At 37.0% G+C, this 15,135-nt stretch overlaps 1 protein-coding gene across 1 annotated transcript; it reads left to right on the top strand.

The window, feature by feature from the left end:
* The first annotated feature begins 1,274 nt into the window (after positions 1-1,274).
* On the top strand, positions 1,275-6,792 carry LOC143545514 (serine/threonine-protein kinase AtPK2/AtPK19-like). Its single transcript, XM_077037396.1, has 3 exons — positions 1,275-1,445; positions 1,527-1,634; positions 6,685-6,792. Exons 1-3 carry the CDS (start codon positions 1,275-1,277, stop codon positions 6,763-6,765), a joined length of 360 nt encoding a protein of 119 aa, XP_076893511.1. The 3' UTR covers positions 6,766-6,792.
* The last annotated feature ends 8,343 nt before the right edge of the window (positions 6,793-15,135 follow it).

The following is a 15,135-nucleotide window of genomic DNA, read 5'->3' as shown; positions in this document are numbered from 1 at the left end:
TTTATCTTTATCAATATTTCTTCTCTCTCCTCCACTCACAGCAACCACTTACAAATATATTAAAAAATAAATAAAGAATAAACAATGTTTCTCTAAATTTACTCAAAATTCATCCTCTCTTTTAAAAATTTTGTCTTCTCCACTCACAACCACTTACAATCCTCTAAAGTTTTTTAGAGAAGCTACTGAGATTGCTCTGAGGGATATTATCACGCAAACAGTCTACGTGTTGAAATAATATATTCTTCATGACAGCTTACTGTCAAAGTTTAATGGTTGGTGATTATATTCTTATGTTTGTGTTTTGTTTGCATGTGTTTATGAGTAAAAGTTTACAAACCGGTTAAATACCAAATCGGTTCGGGTTAAAACCGGTCCGGGTTGATGCACGGTCATAACCGGGTTGGAAAAACCGGATCAGGTTTCAAACTCCAAACCAGTATGGAAGCAAGAATGTTGAGTCCGATCAAACCGGCTGGCTTGGGACCAAAAAACTCGTTAATTATTTTATTTACTTTTGCATGTTTTTTTTCAAATCAGGTCGGGTCTAAACCAGTTTGAGGTAAATATATTAAGAACGGGTGAATCAGAAGATTGGGTCTTGAACTTAGTGATGGAGTCAAGATTTTTTTCCTAAGGGTTTAGGATTTTTCGGTGCTCGATTTTATCAGGCGTCAAAGATTCCGGGCCCGAATGAGTCGGGTCGGTCATTCTTCCAAATAAATAAAATGCAATATCAACAAGAGTACGTCATTATTTTCGGTCCCGAAATGGCGAAGAAGGAGTCGATAGCCTAGACCTAGTCAATAGAAAATAAATTGATTAGTCGTTGTTTTCGGCCTTTTTTTAACTGGGTTGGGCTTATTAACCCATTCTATTCATTTTGGGTATTTTTATAATCTATATGTCATATATGGGTAATTATTGGCCTATTTATAATGTTTGTCACTAATTTTTATAATTTTTCTAAAACTTTTTTATTTTTTACAAAAGAATATTCATTACGAAAGAACAATTTTTGAATAATTTATCCATAATAAGCATGTTTGAATATTTCTTTTGCATGGGGACTTGAAACCTGAAAATATTCTTCTTGTTGTAGAGGGACATGTAAGGCCACCGGGGCACTACGTGAGCAAGGCCCATCACGCGTGATGGGTTCACCTCACACAGCCACCGGTGGTTTATCACGCTTAAGGTCACCTTCCTGTTTAATATAAAATTCTTATTTTGTGTTTTGAGTTTTAGTATACTATATATGTTTATTTCAGGTTATGTTGACTGATTTCGGTGTAGCAAAGGAATTTGACGAGAGTACTCGATCAAATTCCATGTGTGGAACATTAGAGTACATGTCTCCTGAAATCGTACAAGGGCGGGGCCATGATAAAGCTGCTGATTGGTGGAGTGTTGGAATATTAATGTATGAAATGCTCACAGGGAAGGTTGATTTTCTTTAATTAAATTAAAATATTTTTTTGTAATTTTCATCGTTGTTATTTTTCTGATTTTCGTTGCGTCTGCAGCCTCCATTTAGAGGTGGAAACAAACATAAAATTCAGCAAAAGATAGTTAAGGATAAGATTAAGCTTCCAGCTTTCTTGTCAAGTGAAGCACACTCTCTTTTGAAAGGGGTAATATACTTTTTAAGTCTGGTTGTTAACCTATCCGCGTGTCTCTCACGTGACGACCAGTTTTGTCGTTTATCTCCCTAAATAAACCTAAGTCATATTTGGCAAGCCCTCTCACGTGAGGGGCTGAGATGTATTTGAGGAAAAGGAAAAAAAAAAGAAGGAACAAAACTGCCTCTAACGTGAAGGGCACACTGATGATTTTAACGACCATACTTAACGAGATTAGTGAATTCGGGTTTAATTACAAGTGAAATGAAACCATAAGGAAGAAAATTTCAAATTTGAAACTACTTGACTAAGACCGCAGATTTAGACAAAACACATGGACGAAATCGCAATTCACTAAAATAAATATTATAATAAAGAATGAGTGAAAATACATGTCTACATCTGACTTAACGATTAAATTTAACAGGGTTAGTGATTTGAATGTAATTGGGAAGAACGGAGAAATATGGATGATCCATATGCAAAAAAATAAACTTTTTGAACTAAATTCGCATTATTTACCAAACCACAAAGACGAAAATGACACTTTACTCTACTTTTTATATATCTATTCTTGATGGTAAATTATATATACATATCTTACTCTTCTAATAAACAAAAATAATGATGATTAGGTGTCCTAACCGTATTTAATCCTAGCCTAATTTATTTCCTAATTTCTAATCTTTCACCTCATTCATTCTAACTATTCATGGGGCATGGGTAAAATCATTTTGTCAAAAGAGTTATAACTTAGAAAATTAGGAGGAAAATTAGACTATGAATGTAAACCTAAATAAATTTATTTTATCATTTGTTCATTTCAGCTAGCTCTAGAACTTGTGTCATACACGAGATTTGTCAATGTTTAGATTAATAAAATTAATTATTTGAAACAAAAAAAAAGATACAAAATAAAAACATACAATAAAAAATGTTGATTATGTTTATAGTCTTGATAATACTAAATAGTACATACTTGTGATAAAACAACAAATGTTGTATATAAAATTTTTTTCTCTAATTTGTAAAATTAAGATTCTATACTTTTTATTGTTTGTACTATATAATTCATTTATTTTTTTCATTTAATTTTGTGTCTTTATTTCAAATAACCAACTTTATTTTATTTTTATTATTTTGAAAAATTCCGTGTAATACACGGGTTGGAAAGCTAGTATATATATATATATATACTACAATTAAGAGATTTGGTGCTACAAAAGACTTTTTTCTTTATTTTATTAGCTATGTTTTGTTTTTATATAAATCATTTTGATGTTTAAACAATTGAGATGTCCCGGTTTGTTGATTGTCTTACTTTTCCTTTAGAATCTTATAAGAAGAAACTATGTAGGCTCGAGGCTCACATAATACTAAATTTCTTTGCATTTTTTCAGTGGAGGATTTCTTACTTTATAGTTTAAACAAATATTTTTTTGGCTTCATGACCCTCCTTCCTTCAAACGGATTACTTTGATTTATTTTTCAATTTTGTAAGTTATTTTATTTATGTCTTTTGTTTAAATATGATAATACAAAAATAGTTTTTGGTGCCGCAAATACATGATTGTGCCGCTTGACGACGCCCTATTGATGTAAGAAATTTATATTGTTTTCTTTTTTAATTTTAGCCCATACGAACGTAAAGAAAACTGACCTTATTTTATTTTAGTTTCGGTACCATAATAAACGTGTCAAAACTTCCCAAATTCATGTAGATTCACCGCCTTTTTTTGTAGTTCAGGTACCATAACTAACGTAACGAAACCGACCGGATGCCAGTTTTGTTTTTTTTAAGTTCCGGTACCCTAACGAACGTGACGGAAACCGGCCGAATTTGTGTAGGCTCACCGCCTCAATGCACGTGATCAACAGCGGTCGGGTTTTACCAACGCTCAAGTTTTACCAACCGACGCCGCCCTCTATTTATTGTTTTAGTTCCGGTACAGTAACGCATGTAACCGAAACCGACCAAATTCGTGTTGACTTACCTACTCAAAGCTTAGAACCTACAACGCTTGAATTTTACCTGACAAGCGCAACACGCCGGGCAATATAGTAGTTGAATTTAAAGTTCCCCTTAACATAGAAAATAAATACAAAAGTAGTACATTATATATTTATATGCCCACTATGTATGGTCCTTAAAATGAAAAATTTTTAAAAATAGGAAATATTAAAGGAGTGTAATGGTTTATAGGAGAGAGAAATTTTTTTTGGGTTTCTAGGTGTTCCACCACGATCATGATAGCATAACTTGTTGATATAATGCTAAATATATATGTTTCCCTTGTTCATTTTAATTAATATTTTAATAGTTTTTGTTCGTTTTTAGTCGAGATTTGTATACTACTAATGTTTCTATGTTTCGTAGGTTCCGGGATTTGATCGTGATTAAAAAGAGCGAAAAACGAGCCGAAACGGAGATCCGGAACGCGTCAGGAAAAACCAGAACAGAGAACCGGGCCGGTCTGACCGGCCCCCATGGAGAAGCACGCCGCGGCGCGCGAAGGGGGAAGGCCAAATGCCCTTAGCGCGGCGCCTAGGTAAAACTGGGCTTAATCAATTTCGTTTTCGCTTAATGTCGGGCCTTGTTTTCGCTATTTAAAAACCTTTAACTTAAACCTGACATAACATGAAAGCCACCAACCAATTTTGGAGAGTTCTTGGAGCTATTTTACGCGTTTGTTGGTGATTTTGAAGGCGAGAGAACATCCGGTGAAGAGCTAAACGTTCACGTTCAAGTTTACGGGTTTTATCATCTTCGATTCCCCGTTTCTTTTACTTTCACCATGTTTTCGTTATTATTTGTTTTGTTTGATTTAGATTTTAATATGCTAGGCTAAATTCCATAGACTGCCTAGGTCATGATGAACCTTAGTTCAGTTTGATTTTATTTGGATTTTCGTTTCGTTATGGATATTATGTTCTAAGTAAACGGTTGAGTTTTATTTAGTTGATGCGTATGATTGCTTGGTTTTGTTTACTTGAATTTATTGTTTCACATTGCCCTTGTTGATTGTTTCATAGGATAGGGTTTTGTTAGGTCATTTACTGTGTGTTCTTAACTAGTTTATGATTGATATCGATTAAGATCATAGAAACAATAAAATCAACTAAACAAATAAAAGTGAGCTGCTAGTCTAAAAAGCTGTAAAGTGATAGGCTATTAATAGATCTTTGCTTGTCGGGATTGCTAGATTTAGTTCTTCGTAAGGAGTCCGTCTAGATTTGATTGTCAGCTTAGTCTATTAAATTAATTGGGTTTGGTTTGCTATCTTTTGAATTCCGCGCTGTAAGGTAGGTTTTCGTCATAAAAGATACTTAGACATAAGCAATTAAATAACCGTAAAGAAGTTTAATATAAAACTGGTGAATCTTAAAACTTGTTAGAAATCCATAGGCGTCTTCTTGAAGTTCAAGGGTCCTATTCGGGTTTTCTGTCAAGGGTCTATCTTATGATCCCGGTTCCATAACTTACGTTTTTCCATTTAAATTAATAACCGTAACTTTGGTGATTCCGGCCTGGGTAGTTATTTTAATCATCTGAATTAATCCAAGTTTTCTAAATTGTTTATCAGTTAAAAACTAATTAGGGTTTAAGTTTTATTAATTAATTAATAAGTAATGATTATGTTTTATTATTATTATAATAATTAGGGTTTTGTTTTATTATTATATTAATTAGTTAATTAATAGTTAAATTAAAATAATCATTAGTTAATTTTATTAAAGTTTTAATTAATTAGTTTTAAAATCCCCCTCAAATATTATTAATAAATAGTCGTGTCTTGTAGTTGAGTTTAATTTGCTAGTTTCGTAATTTAAAGAGTCTCGTGGGTTCGATATCCGGACTTACTTAGCTGTACTAGAGTCGACCGGTTCACTTACCGGTTAGTAGTTTAAGTTAAGTTTAAGGGTCTAGAGTATTACTTTGTTTCTAGATTAGTTTATTTTTAGTTAATAATTATTTGACTACTTTAAGCACATCACCTGTCAAAAACTGTCTGGTGACATAGACGTTAAATTTGTGTTCCGCCATTTCAAATGGCGGAAGTGAAATAAAAACCACCTGTTCCGCCATTTGAAATATACTTTTTTGAGTCTTAATTACGTATGGTATTTTTATATATAAAGTAATAATATATTTTTATTTATAAATTTTACTGTTCACTTACGTCATTTGAAATGGCATGAGTGAATATTATATTAAAATAGTGTGTTAGTTTAAATATGTGGTCAAAAAAGCATACATAAAAAAGGTGTCAAAAAGTTACTGTTCACTTCCGCCTTTTGAAATGGGGGAAGTGAATAGTGTGGTTAAAAAGGTGTCAAAAAGGTCATGTCAGGTCATTACTTGTCGGTACTGTTCATATCCGCCATTTCAAAGAATGGCGGAAATGAATAGTTTTTTGGTCAGCAGTCCCTCGTCAGATGTGTCAGGATAATACTGTTCATTTACGCCATTTCAAATGGCGGAACAGGTGGTTTTTATTTCATTTACGCCATTTGAAATGGCGGAACACAAAATTAACGTCCATGTCACCAGACAGTTTCTGACAGGTTATGCAATCATGGTCAGTTCCGCCATTTCAAATGACGGAACACCTAAAAACCCAAAAAAAATTTATCTCTCTTATAAACCATTACACCCCTTTAATATTTCCTATTTTTAAAAACTTTTCTCCTTAAAATGGATAGTTGTTACTTATTAGTTTACTCAGTTAAGTGGGAGTGGAATGACTAAAATTCCAATTAGCATTAAAAATAAAAATAAAATGTAGTTGTGGTGGGTCCCAACTCCCAATTAACTAGCAAAACTGGTGCACATCCATTCCGAGAGGACGATACTTGTTACACTTTCGAAATAGTACAGAGTGCACATGTAATTTCTCAAACTTAAGGACCAAACTTGTAATATATCCCCAAGTTATTAATTGTTGAATATATGTTGTGTCAAGGCTCATAAGAGTTATTATGTCACATAATTCCTTCATAACACTGTTGTACCAGGTTGAAACTTAGTGGTTGCTAATATAGTGTTTTTATGATTGTTTAGTTGCTACAAAAGGAATCGAGCAGGCGTTTTGGCAGTGGAGTTGGTGGAAGCAATGGGATAAAAAAACCACAGTTGGTTTAAATCAATCAACCGGCAAAAATTAGAAAGTCGGGAAATAAAGCCGAGTTTTATTCTGAAGACAATAAGATTCAAGTCTAAACTTTTATTGTATTGATTGATAAGTTGTTGTGATTACTTGATTACAAATAACCCCTATATATAACCATACAATTACTTGTTAGACAAGAATAGGAGAAAAACTAACTCAAAAACCCCCTAGGTTTGTAAGTACGACAACTAGGTCCCCGCACTTACGCAAGATTACACCAACAATCACCTCCCTAATCTTGTGACACCGATGAAGCTTCGCATCTCGTTAAACTTCAACCGTGGCAACGTTTTTGTAAGGATGTCTGCTCTTTGTAAATCTCCACTGACATGCTCCACCTTGATTTGTTCTCTCTCGATGCACTCCCGGATGAAATGGTAACGTGTGTTGATGTGCTTGCTTCTCCCGTGAAAAACCGGGTTCTTCATCAAGGCAATAGCCGATGAATTATCCACCTTCAACGTCACAATCTCCTCCTTTTCTCTAGTCATCTCTGACAACAAACCCCGAAGCCATAAGGCTTGACATGCAGCCGATGTAGCTACCAAAAATTCAGCCTCACATGATGATAACGCCACCGTTCCTTGTTTATGTGAAACCCATGATATCGGTGATGTACCATAGTAGAAAATTAGACCTGAGGTGCTCCGACCATTATCCATATCCACCGCATGACTACTATCACTATACCCGTGCAACATACTGTTTCCGCCTCTCGAGTAAGTAATACCAAAGTCTAGTGAACCTCTTAGATATCGGAGAATATATTTAACTGCTTGAGCATGAGCTTGAGTTGGTAATTGCATGAATCGACTTGCATAACCAACCGAGTAGCTCAAATAAGGTCTCGTATGAGTTAAATACCGCAAGCTTCCGATTATCTTTCTATAACCAGTCGGATCTACCTTCGGATTCTCATCTTCTTTAGACAACTTTAAGCCCGGTTCCATAGGAAATTGAGTCGAGTTGCACTCCCAAAGACTTGCTTCTTTTAGGATCTTCGTTGCATAACCACTTTGCTTTAACGTTATCCCACGATCACTTTGCTTCACTTCGATCCCGAGATAGTAATGCAACAACCCGAGGTCACTCATCTCGAACCTTGACTTCATTTGTCTTTTGAAATTTGCAATTTCTTGCACACTTGTACCCGTGACTATCAAATCATCATCGTAAACTCCAACGAGTAGTAGCCTTTGACCGGAACACTGATGACCGTCGTTTGAGTCAATCAAAAACCTAATTATTCTAAATAGTTAGAGTAAGTAGGGTATCGTATCACAAGGAGTATGTGGTCAATGTATTCGTGTAACAAATTTCTAATTATGAAGTGAATGATTTTTAGTGCTGATCACACAAGCAATAGTTTGAATTTAGAGAACTAAGCAACGAACAAGTAACCGAGTATTAAGCAGTTAACAAACAAATCACACCCGGGAATTCAAGTAAGCAACCAATAGTTATCTCATGCAACCTATCAGATTAATTATGAACGATTAACTAAAGACTGATTAATCAGACAAAACCTTAGACATCAACAATCACTTTACACACGGCACTGGTTATCAAACAGTCTTTGCCAGTGTGACTTAGTTAAGGGTAATTGTATGTTTTATTGTATTCAATCTAACCAAACAGTCATATGATCAATTATCTAGCAACTGGTAACAGATCGTTCAGACTAACGTAAACCTAAATCGACCGAACACTCAGAAATACCAAACATCAATAATCATATATCAATCATCAATAATAACACAATGATATTCTTAGTCACATGAGAAAAACTATAAAGATTACAAACTATACATCCCGGGTGCGATTCTAGGAGATTAGCCGAGCCTTGACATCATAGAATCTTCGATTCGGATGATGTGAATCATATGTAGGGTCTTGGCACGAGCTATGGTGGTGGAAATCGCCTCTTGGAGTTGCTAGAAATCGCCTCCAGCCGCCAAGAATGATATGGAATGAAAGCTAGGTCAAAATGCAGCCAAAAACCTTTTTAAATATGCTGTTGCGAACTCCGGACCGTGGCCCACGGTCCAGACCGTGGCCCACGGTGGTCCAAGAACAAACGGTACGGTGTAAACTGTTGTTTTTGGGCTGGGTTGACCGTGGGCCACGGTTTTGACCGTGGGCCACGGTGGGACACTTGCCCAAATTCTTGTTTTCTTCATATCAACCGTGGCCCACGGTGAGACACTTGCCCAAATTCTTGTTTTCTTCATATCTTTCTCGTCTCAACTCCATTTTCTTCGCCGTTTTCGCCCACGTTCTCGTAATTACATCCTCTATCTTCTTCTACTTGTTTCTTTTCATTTCCAACACTTGTGTAGTGGCTCGATCTTCCCGAGATATCAATCCATGCTCGTACAAGTCTCTAATTTAGCATCTTTAACGATCAATGACCTGAAATACAAAAGCACATATGAAGTAACAAAGTTCCTACAATAAACGATTAAAACTTAAAAATAAACGAACTAAAACATATACACATTAACCAACCATCACATCACCACACTTATCTTTTGCTTGCCCTCAAGCAAACTCTAAAGCAAACATCAACCTCCATCATAAGTATGTAGATTAATACTAGTAAGATTTAAGGTCATACCCAGTTTTCCAGACTGACACTTTTTATAGATTGACATCCCACAAATAAGGTTAAGTGCTATAATAAAAACAATAGAGCCGCCCAGACAAGTGTACTTTGTTTCCGGTTAAGGCACACTTGCTCATACCCCTCGTAATATAACATCTATGCTCTCGGTTTAATATATGGACTAGCAAAAGATGTGCCAGTATCACTCTGCTCTCAGTATCACTCATAAGCAAGTATTCATCCATAAAGTTGCTTTAACACAAATGCAAATCAAGAGGCCTTAAAAGGGTTGTAACGAGGCCAAGTGTAAGGGTATGGAAGGGAAATATTTAAGTAGCTCAAATGATCCGACCCGGCTTATTACAAAATATCTAAATAAACGAAACTACTATACAAACTGACTGACTAATAAACCTCTAAATAAGCAAACTAACATAAATGCTGATTTCATCATTTTTTTTACATAAACGAACTACTGAATACATAACTGAATATACACAGACATATTTTTGGCTTTTTCCTCAATTTTTTTTTTTTTTTTGCTTTTTTTTGTTTATTTTTGTTTATTTTTTGTTTTTTAGCATAATAACGTGATGCTTAATACTGGAACAAATACAAATATAAAATCAAAAACAAATACAATTACAGATAAACCTAGTAAGCCGGATCGTCTCGTAACATAATGTAGGGGTAAAACAAATGAAAAATAAGTCCAAGAAAGGTTTTCTAAGGGACCCAAACCCCCGCCCCTCACATTAACCATCCTCATATGTATAATGTATGAGACCCCAACCCCCCAGTACCCACACTCGCGCTCATCCAGACGAGGCTTAACCTAATTGCCTCTATCACTTTTGCATTTTGCCAACTACGGTCCCGTAATCCATGAACATCAATGAAAGCACTCAAATGACATGTGTGTACTATATATTATATGTGTATTATATATATTTGGGTCAACTCACACACGTACCGGAGGGATAGGGTTGACGATATAAACATGTGTACCTGTCCCCATGACTCATTATCCCTGCCTAAACGACCCCATTTTCAACTTCTTGTTATAAAAACATTTGTGAGTAAGACTAATGAGAAGCTGAAAAACCAACCATTACCAGAAACCTATGACTTGGCATTAATGGCAATAATTAACAGTTAACAACTTTGGTTTCTGAACACTCTTCGAGGTACTATCGGACTAAATTTTTTCAAATTTCCCCCATCCCCACACTTGAGGTTCACATTGTCCTCAATGTAAGAATACTTAAACATTGTCCTCAAAGTTAAAATAGAGAAAACGATTAATGACATTTGAGGGACGGGGTTGAAATTGACTTTTTGACTATTAAGCAATTTTAAAATTCGGGGCTCAAATGTGGCGGTTCAACTAGCACTTATACAATTACACTTTTAACATTTAAAGTAATAAAAACAAAATAAATTATGAAACTGAAATCACCTGACATCAACGGGACTGGAGAGGACCAGTAGGCTCGTGAACTCTCAAAAACACTCGTATACTCTCGTCTCATCCAATTACCACACTGACAATCGAACCTGCAAAATCTCGCGATGTGTAGAAGCAAGCTTCTCACAAGTGTAAGACATAGGTCTTTTAAGAGTTATGAAAATAGGTTTTATGTTATGTTTATTAAAACAATTACCGAGCCAAATTAAGTTGTTTCATAAGAAATTCTGTTAAATTAGTTAAAAACGTTAAAAGACCTAACTCACTTTCGTAGGAATCAAGATTGCATTTAGCATATGCAACAAGCCCTGTAAACCTCCCGGTAGCCCGGGGGACGAGTGGGGTCTCGTGAGGGTTTATAGTGAACTACACCCACAAAGTTCGGTTACAACATAATATACACGTACCTGGATTAACCACAGCAAAATGAACATGAAAGCACTCTGGGTCGCTTAACTATAACCTCATTTTTTTCGTGGAGTGGTATCCCCACACTTAGCTTTTGCTATGATGGTACGCTTGAAATACAATTAATAATAAATAAAAAAAATGCAAACTAAAAATATACAAAATGTACAAATACCACCCTTTATAAAATTTGATGACATTCAAGGTGGGCGTCTAGCATGCCCCCATGCAGCCTTCTCGTTACATGCACGCTCCTCAAGAGATTCCTCCCAACCTTTTGGAACGCCATGATCCTGCCATTTTTCATTTACGTCTGATGGTTTCTTTACCTCTTTCTTTTTCGTCTTCATTCCCTTTCTTGTAGTTGGTTCCTCACCATCTCTAACTCCATGAAACATCTCATTCCATCCTTTCTCCTTCATGCTACTCCTTAGCTCATTCATGTCAGTCACAAAACATTTCTCTTTTGTGTGATCCTTTCTCAAGGATTCACACTTGTCAACAACATGGTTAGTAGTATTTTCAAACAATGGTAACCGTTTATCACGATCCCCACACTTAATCTCCAATATCCCCTTAGCACCATCAATTACCGCATGTGTTGTGGCAAGGAATGGCCTACCCAATATGACTTGCGGTTGTGTATTATTCACACGTTTGGCATAGTCAAGTACAAGAAAGTCAACTGGGTAGAAAAATTCCTCCACCTGAACCATTACATTAGTCACCATGCCCCGAGGAAGTGTATGAGTTTGGTCCGCCAACACCACGGTGGTGTTTACCCTTTCTAATGGGCCAAATTCATACTGATCATATAAACTACCAGGCATGATACTAACACATGCTCCAAGATCTAGAAGTGCCTGATCAGTTTTAAATTTCCCAATTTGAATTGATAAAAGTGGCACTCCCGGGTCATGGAGTTTACTTGAGGTGGTATTATTCTCCACCTCTTCTTATCTCATGTTGGTCGATTTACCATTTAAACATTTTTCACATGTGCAATTTTCACAAAAAGACATTTCATATGTTTTTGGTTCTGATTCATTTTGGAAAATTGATTCATTTTGACCGACACTTTCACCACTAAAATCTTCCACCACCCCCTCAACAAACTGTGGTGGTGAATCAACTTCAACAACAGAAATTTCAAAATGAGGTAAAAGACTTACAGCGTTGATGTGCACATTGTTTCCCTTCTTGGAGCTTGAGCAGTAATGGTTCGGGTTGACTGTGGTGTCACTCGGGAGTTGGCTCGTGCTCTTCTGTAACTTTGCCACATCTGAAGCGAGCTGACCGATCTGCTTCATCATTGCCGTTGAAGACTTATCTCGTAACTCGAACTGTTGCTTCGTTTCAGCTTTATGATCAGTCATAATCTTCAGCAACACATCCAACTTTGAGTGCACCGACTCGTCCGAATTCCCCGAGGACCCCCTCTGCTGGTCCTGATTACCCGATGAATTTCCACCCCGGTTACCGTCTCTGTTATACCCCCGATTCTGATCATACGAATCTTTCTGCTGCTGATAACCGCCCTTGCGGTAATTACCCTGCGACATGTTCTGGCTCGATCCCTGAAAGTTCGGATTCAACTGTGTAGACGCGTTCCCGTAATGAAAGTTCAGGTGATTCCTCAGGCCCGGGTGATAGGTGTTCGAATTGAACCCTTGGCCTTTGGAATCCCCGTAAGCATAATTAACTTCCTCGGTGTCATCCTCCACATCATCAAAATACCCGGGGCAATTTTCTGCCTTATGCCCGATTTCACCACAATCTTCACAAACCGGGAATTTAACACCAACTTTCCCGACCTCTCTTTTCTTACCCTTTTTCAACTCAGCCAGTTCACGTTCCAACTCAGTAATTCTTTCAGACTCACTCACAACTGACTTAACTGACCTTGACGAATTACCCCGTCTTCGTCTTTCAACTGCTGCTTCAGATTTCGAATCTTCACACATAAACTCTAAAAAATCCCAATCATCTTCCTCATGCTGATTCAGCAACAAACCGTTACATGAGGCCTTAAGATGCTTTCGGTCCTCGTATGTCAAACCATCAACAAAGCACTTTACCAGTTCCCACAGTTCGACCTGGTGATGTGGGCATTTCCTGATCATGTCTTTATATCTAGTAAAGGCTTCGTGAAATAACTCACCAGGTAACTGTGAAAAGTGACGAATGTCGGAACGGGCCTCGATAGTCTTCGACTGTGAATAAAACTCGTTTAGAAACACTTATTGCATCTCGGCCCAGTTTCTGATACTGTGCATCGGTAGCGAGTTAAACCAAAGTTTCGTTTGTCTTTTAGGGAAAATTGGAATAATCGCAACCGGACTTCATCTTGATCAAACGTACCGTCACAGATAGACCCGCAGATAGCCGAAAAATCAGTTAAGTGTGAATACGGGTCTTCCGAATCCATCCTGTTGAAGTGAGGAACGATGTTGATGTAAGATGGCCGGGACTTGAAAGTTTGTTGTCCCTGCACTCGTTCCTGTGGAACCAACGGGGATGCTCCATCTGAGATAGCCGGTCTGAACCGACTGTTAACACCATGAACCGGGGCCATATAAATTCTCCTCAGCCCCCCCGGGGTTTCCCATACCGCCCCGGTTAACCTGAATACCACGAACTCTTTCGGGTCGTTCTGCCCGATTCACTCTGTCTCGAACCCTTCCGTTTCTGTTAACTGGTTCAGCTTATCTTCGATTAACCGGCTCTTCCACCTCTTTACCCCGATTACCATAACCCACATCTTCCTGCTCAAAACCTGCGTTCTCGGGCTCAACTGCCCGATTATTTCTAACCCATCTGTCTACCTCATCATCGATCTCCAAACCTTCGTTTCCATTATGATTTTCCCCTTCGTCTTCCTCCTCTGTCGGAACACTCGGCTGAAAATCATCGAGATTTATCCGGCTCGGTCAAAGTTGAGGTTTAGGTTTCGTCTTGGGTTTTGGTTTCGGGTTCTGGAAGCACGAGCTGAGTGATTTTGATCATTTTGGTTATTGAAGTCTGGTAAGTCAGGTATGTTGGCCGGGTGAAACGCGTTGGTTTGTGGGAGTGGGTCTTGGTTTTGGTTCTGATTCTGGTTCTGGTCTTCCATCTCTGCATTTCTATTCTGAACTCGGTTCTGCCGAGCTAACCTCTCTATTTCGGGCTCGTAAATTAACGGAGACTGTCGGCCTGAATGGCAGGTGTGCATAAACCTGTAATCTGCACAACTAACACAACCCGCATAAAATACAGATAAATAAAATTTAAACTAAAAATTGAAAACAAAATTAAAACTTAAATTAAAATTAAAATTAAACACAAAAATCAAATAACACGAAAAACACTAAGCGCACTAACTCCCCGGCAACGGCGCCATTTTGATGACCGTCGTTTGAGTCAATCAAAAACCTAATTATTCTAAATAGTTAGAGTAAGTAGGGTATCGTATCACAAGGAGTATGTGGTCAATGTATTCGTGTAACAAATTTATAATTATGAAGTAAATGATTTTTAGTGCTGATCACACAAGCAATAGTTTGAATTTAGAGAACTAAGCAACGAACAAGTAACCGAGTATTAACCAGTTAACAAACAAATCACACCCAGGAATTCAAGTAAGCAACCAATAGTTATCTCATGCAACATATCAGATTAATTATGAACGATTAACTAAAGACCGATTAATCAGACAAAACCTTAGACATCAACAATCACTTTACACACAGCACTGGTTATCAAACAGTCCTTGCCAGTGTGACTTAGTTAAGGGTAATTGTATGTTTTATTGTATTCAATCTAACCAAACAGTCATATGATCAATTATCTAGCAATTGGTAACAGATCGTTCAGACTAACGTA

This window comes from Bidens hawaiensis, unplaced genomic scaffold (genome assembly GCF_021521415.1).
Source record: "Bidens hawaiensis isolate Kalapana, Puna unplaced genomic scaffold, B.hawaiensis_p1.1 tig00013978_1, whole genome shotgun sequence".
In the NCBI taxonomy this organism is placed as follows: Eukaryota; Viridiplantae; Streptophyta; class Magnoliopsida; order Asterales; family Asteraceae; genus Bidens; species Bidens hawaiensis.
The sequence above is the reverse complement of the archived record's forward strand: the minus strand, read 5'-3'. Positions and strand labels throughout refer to the sequence as shown.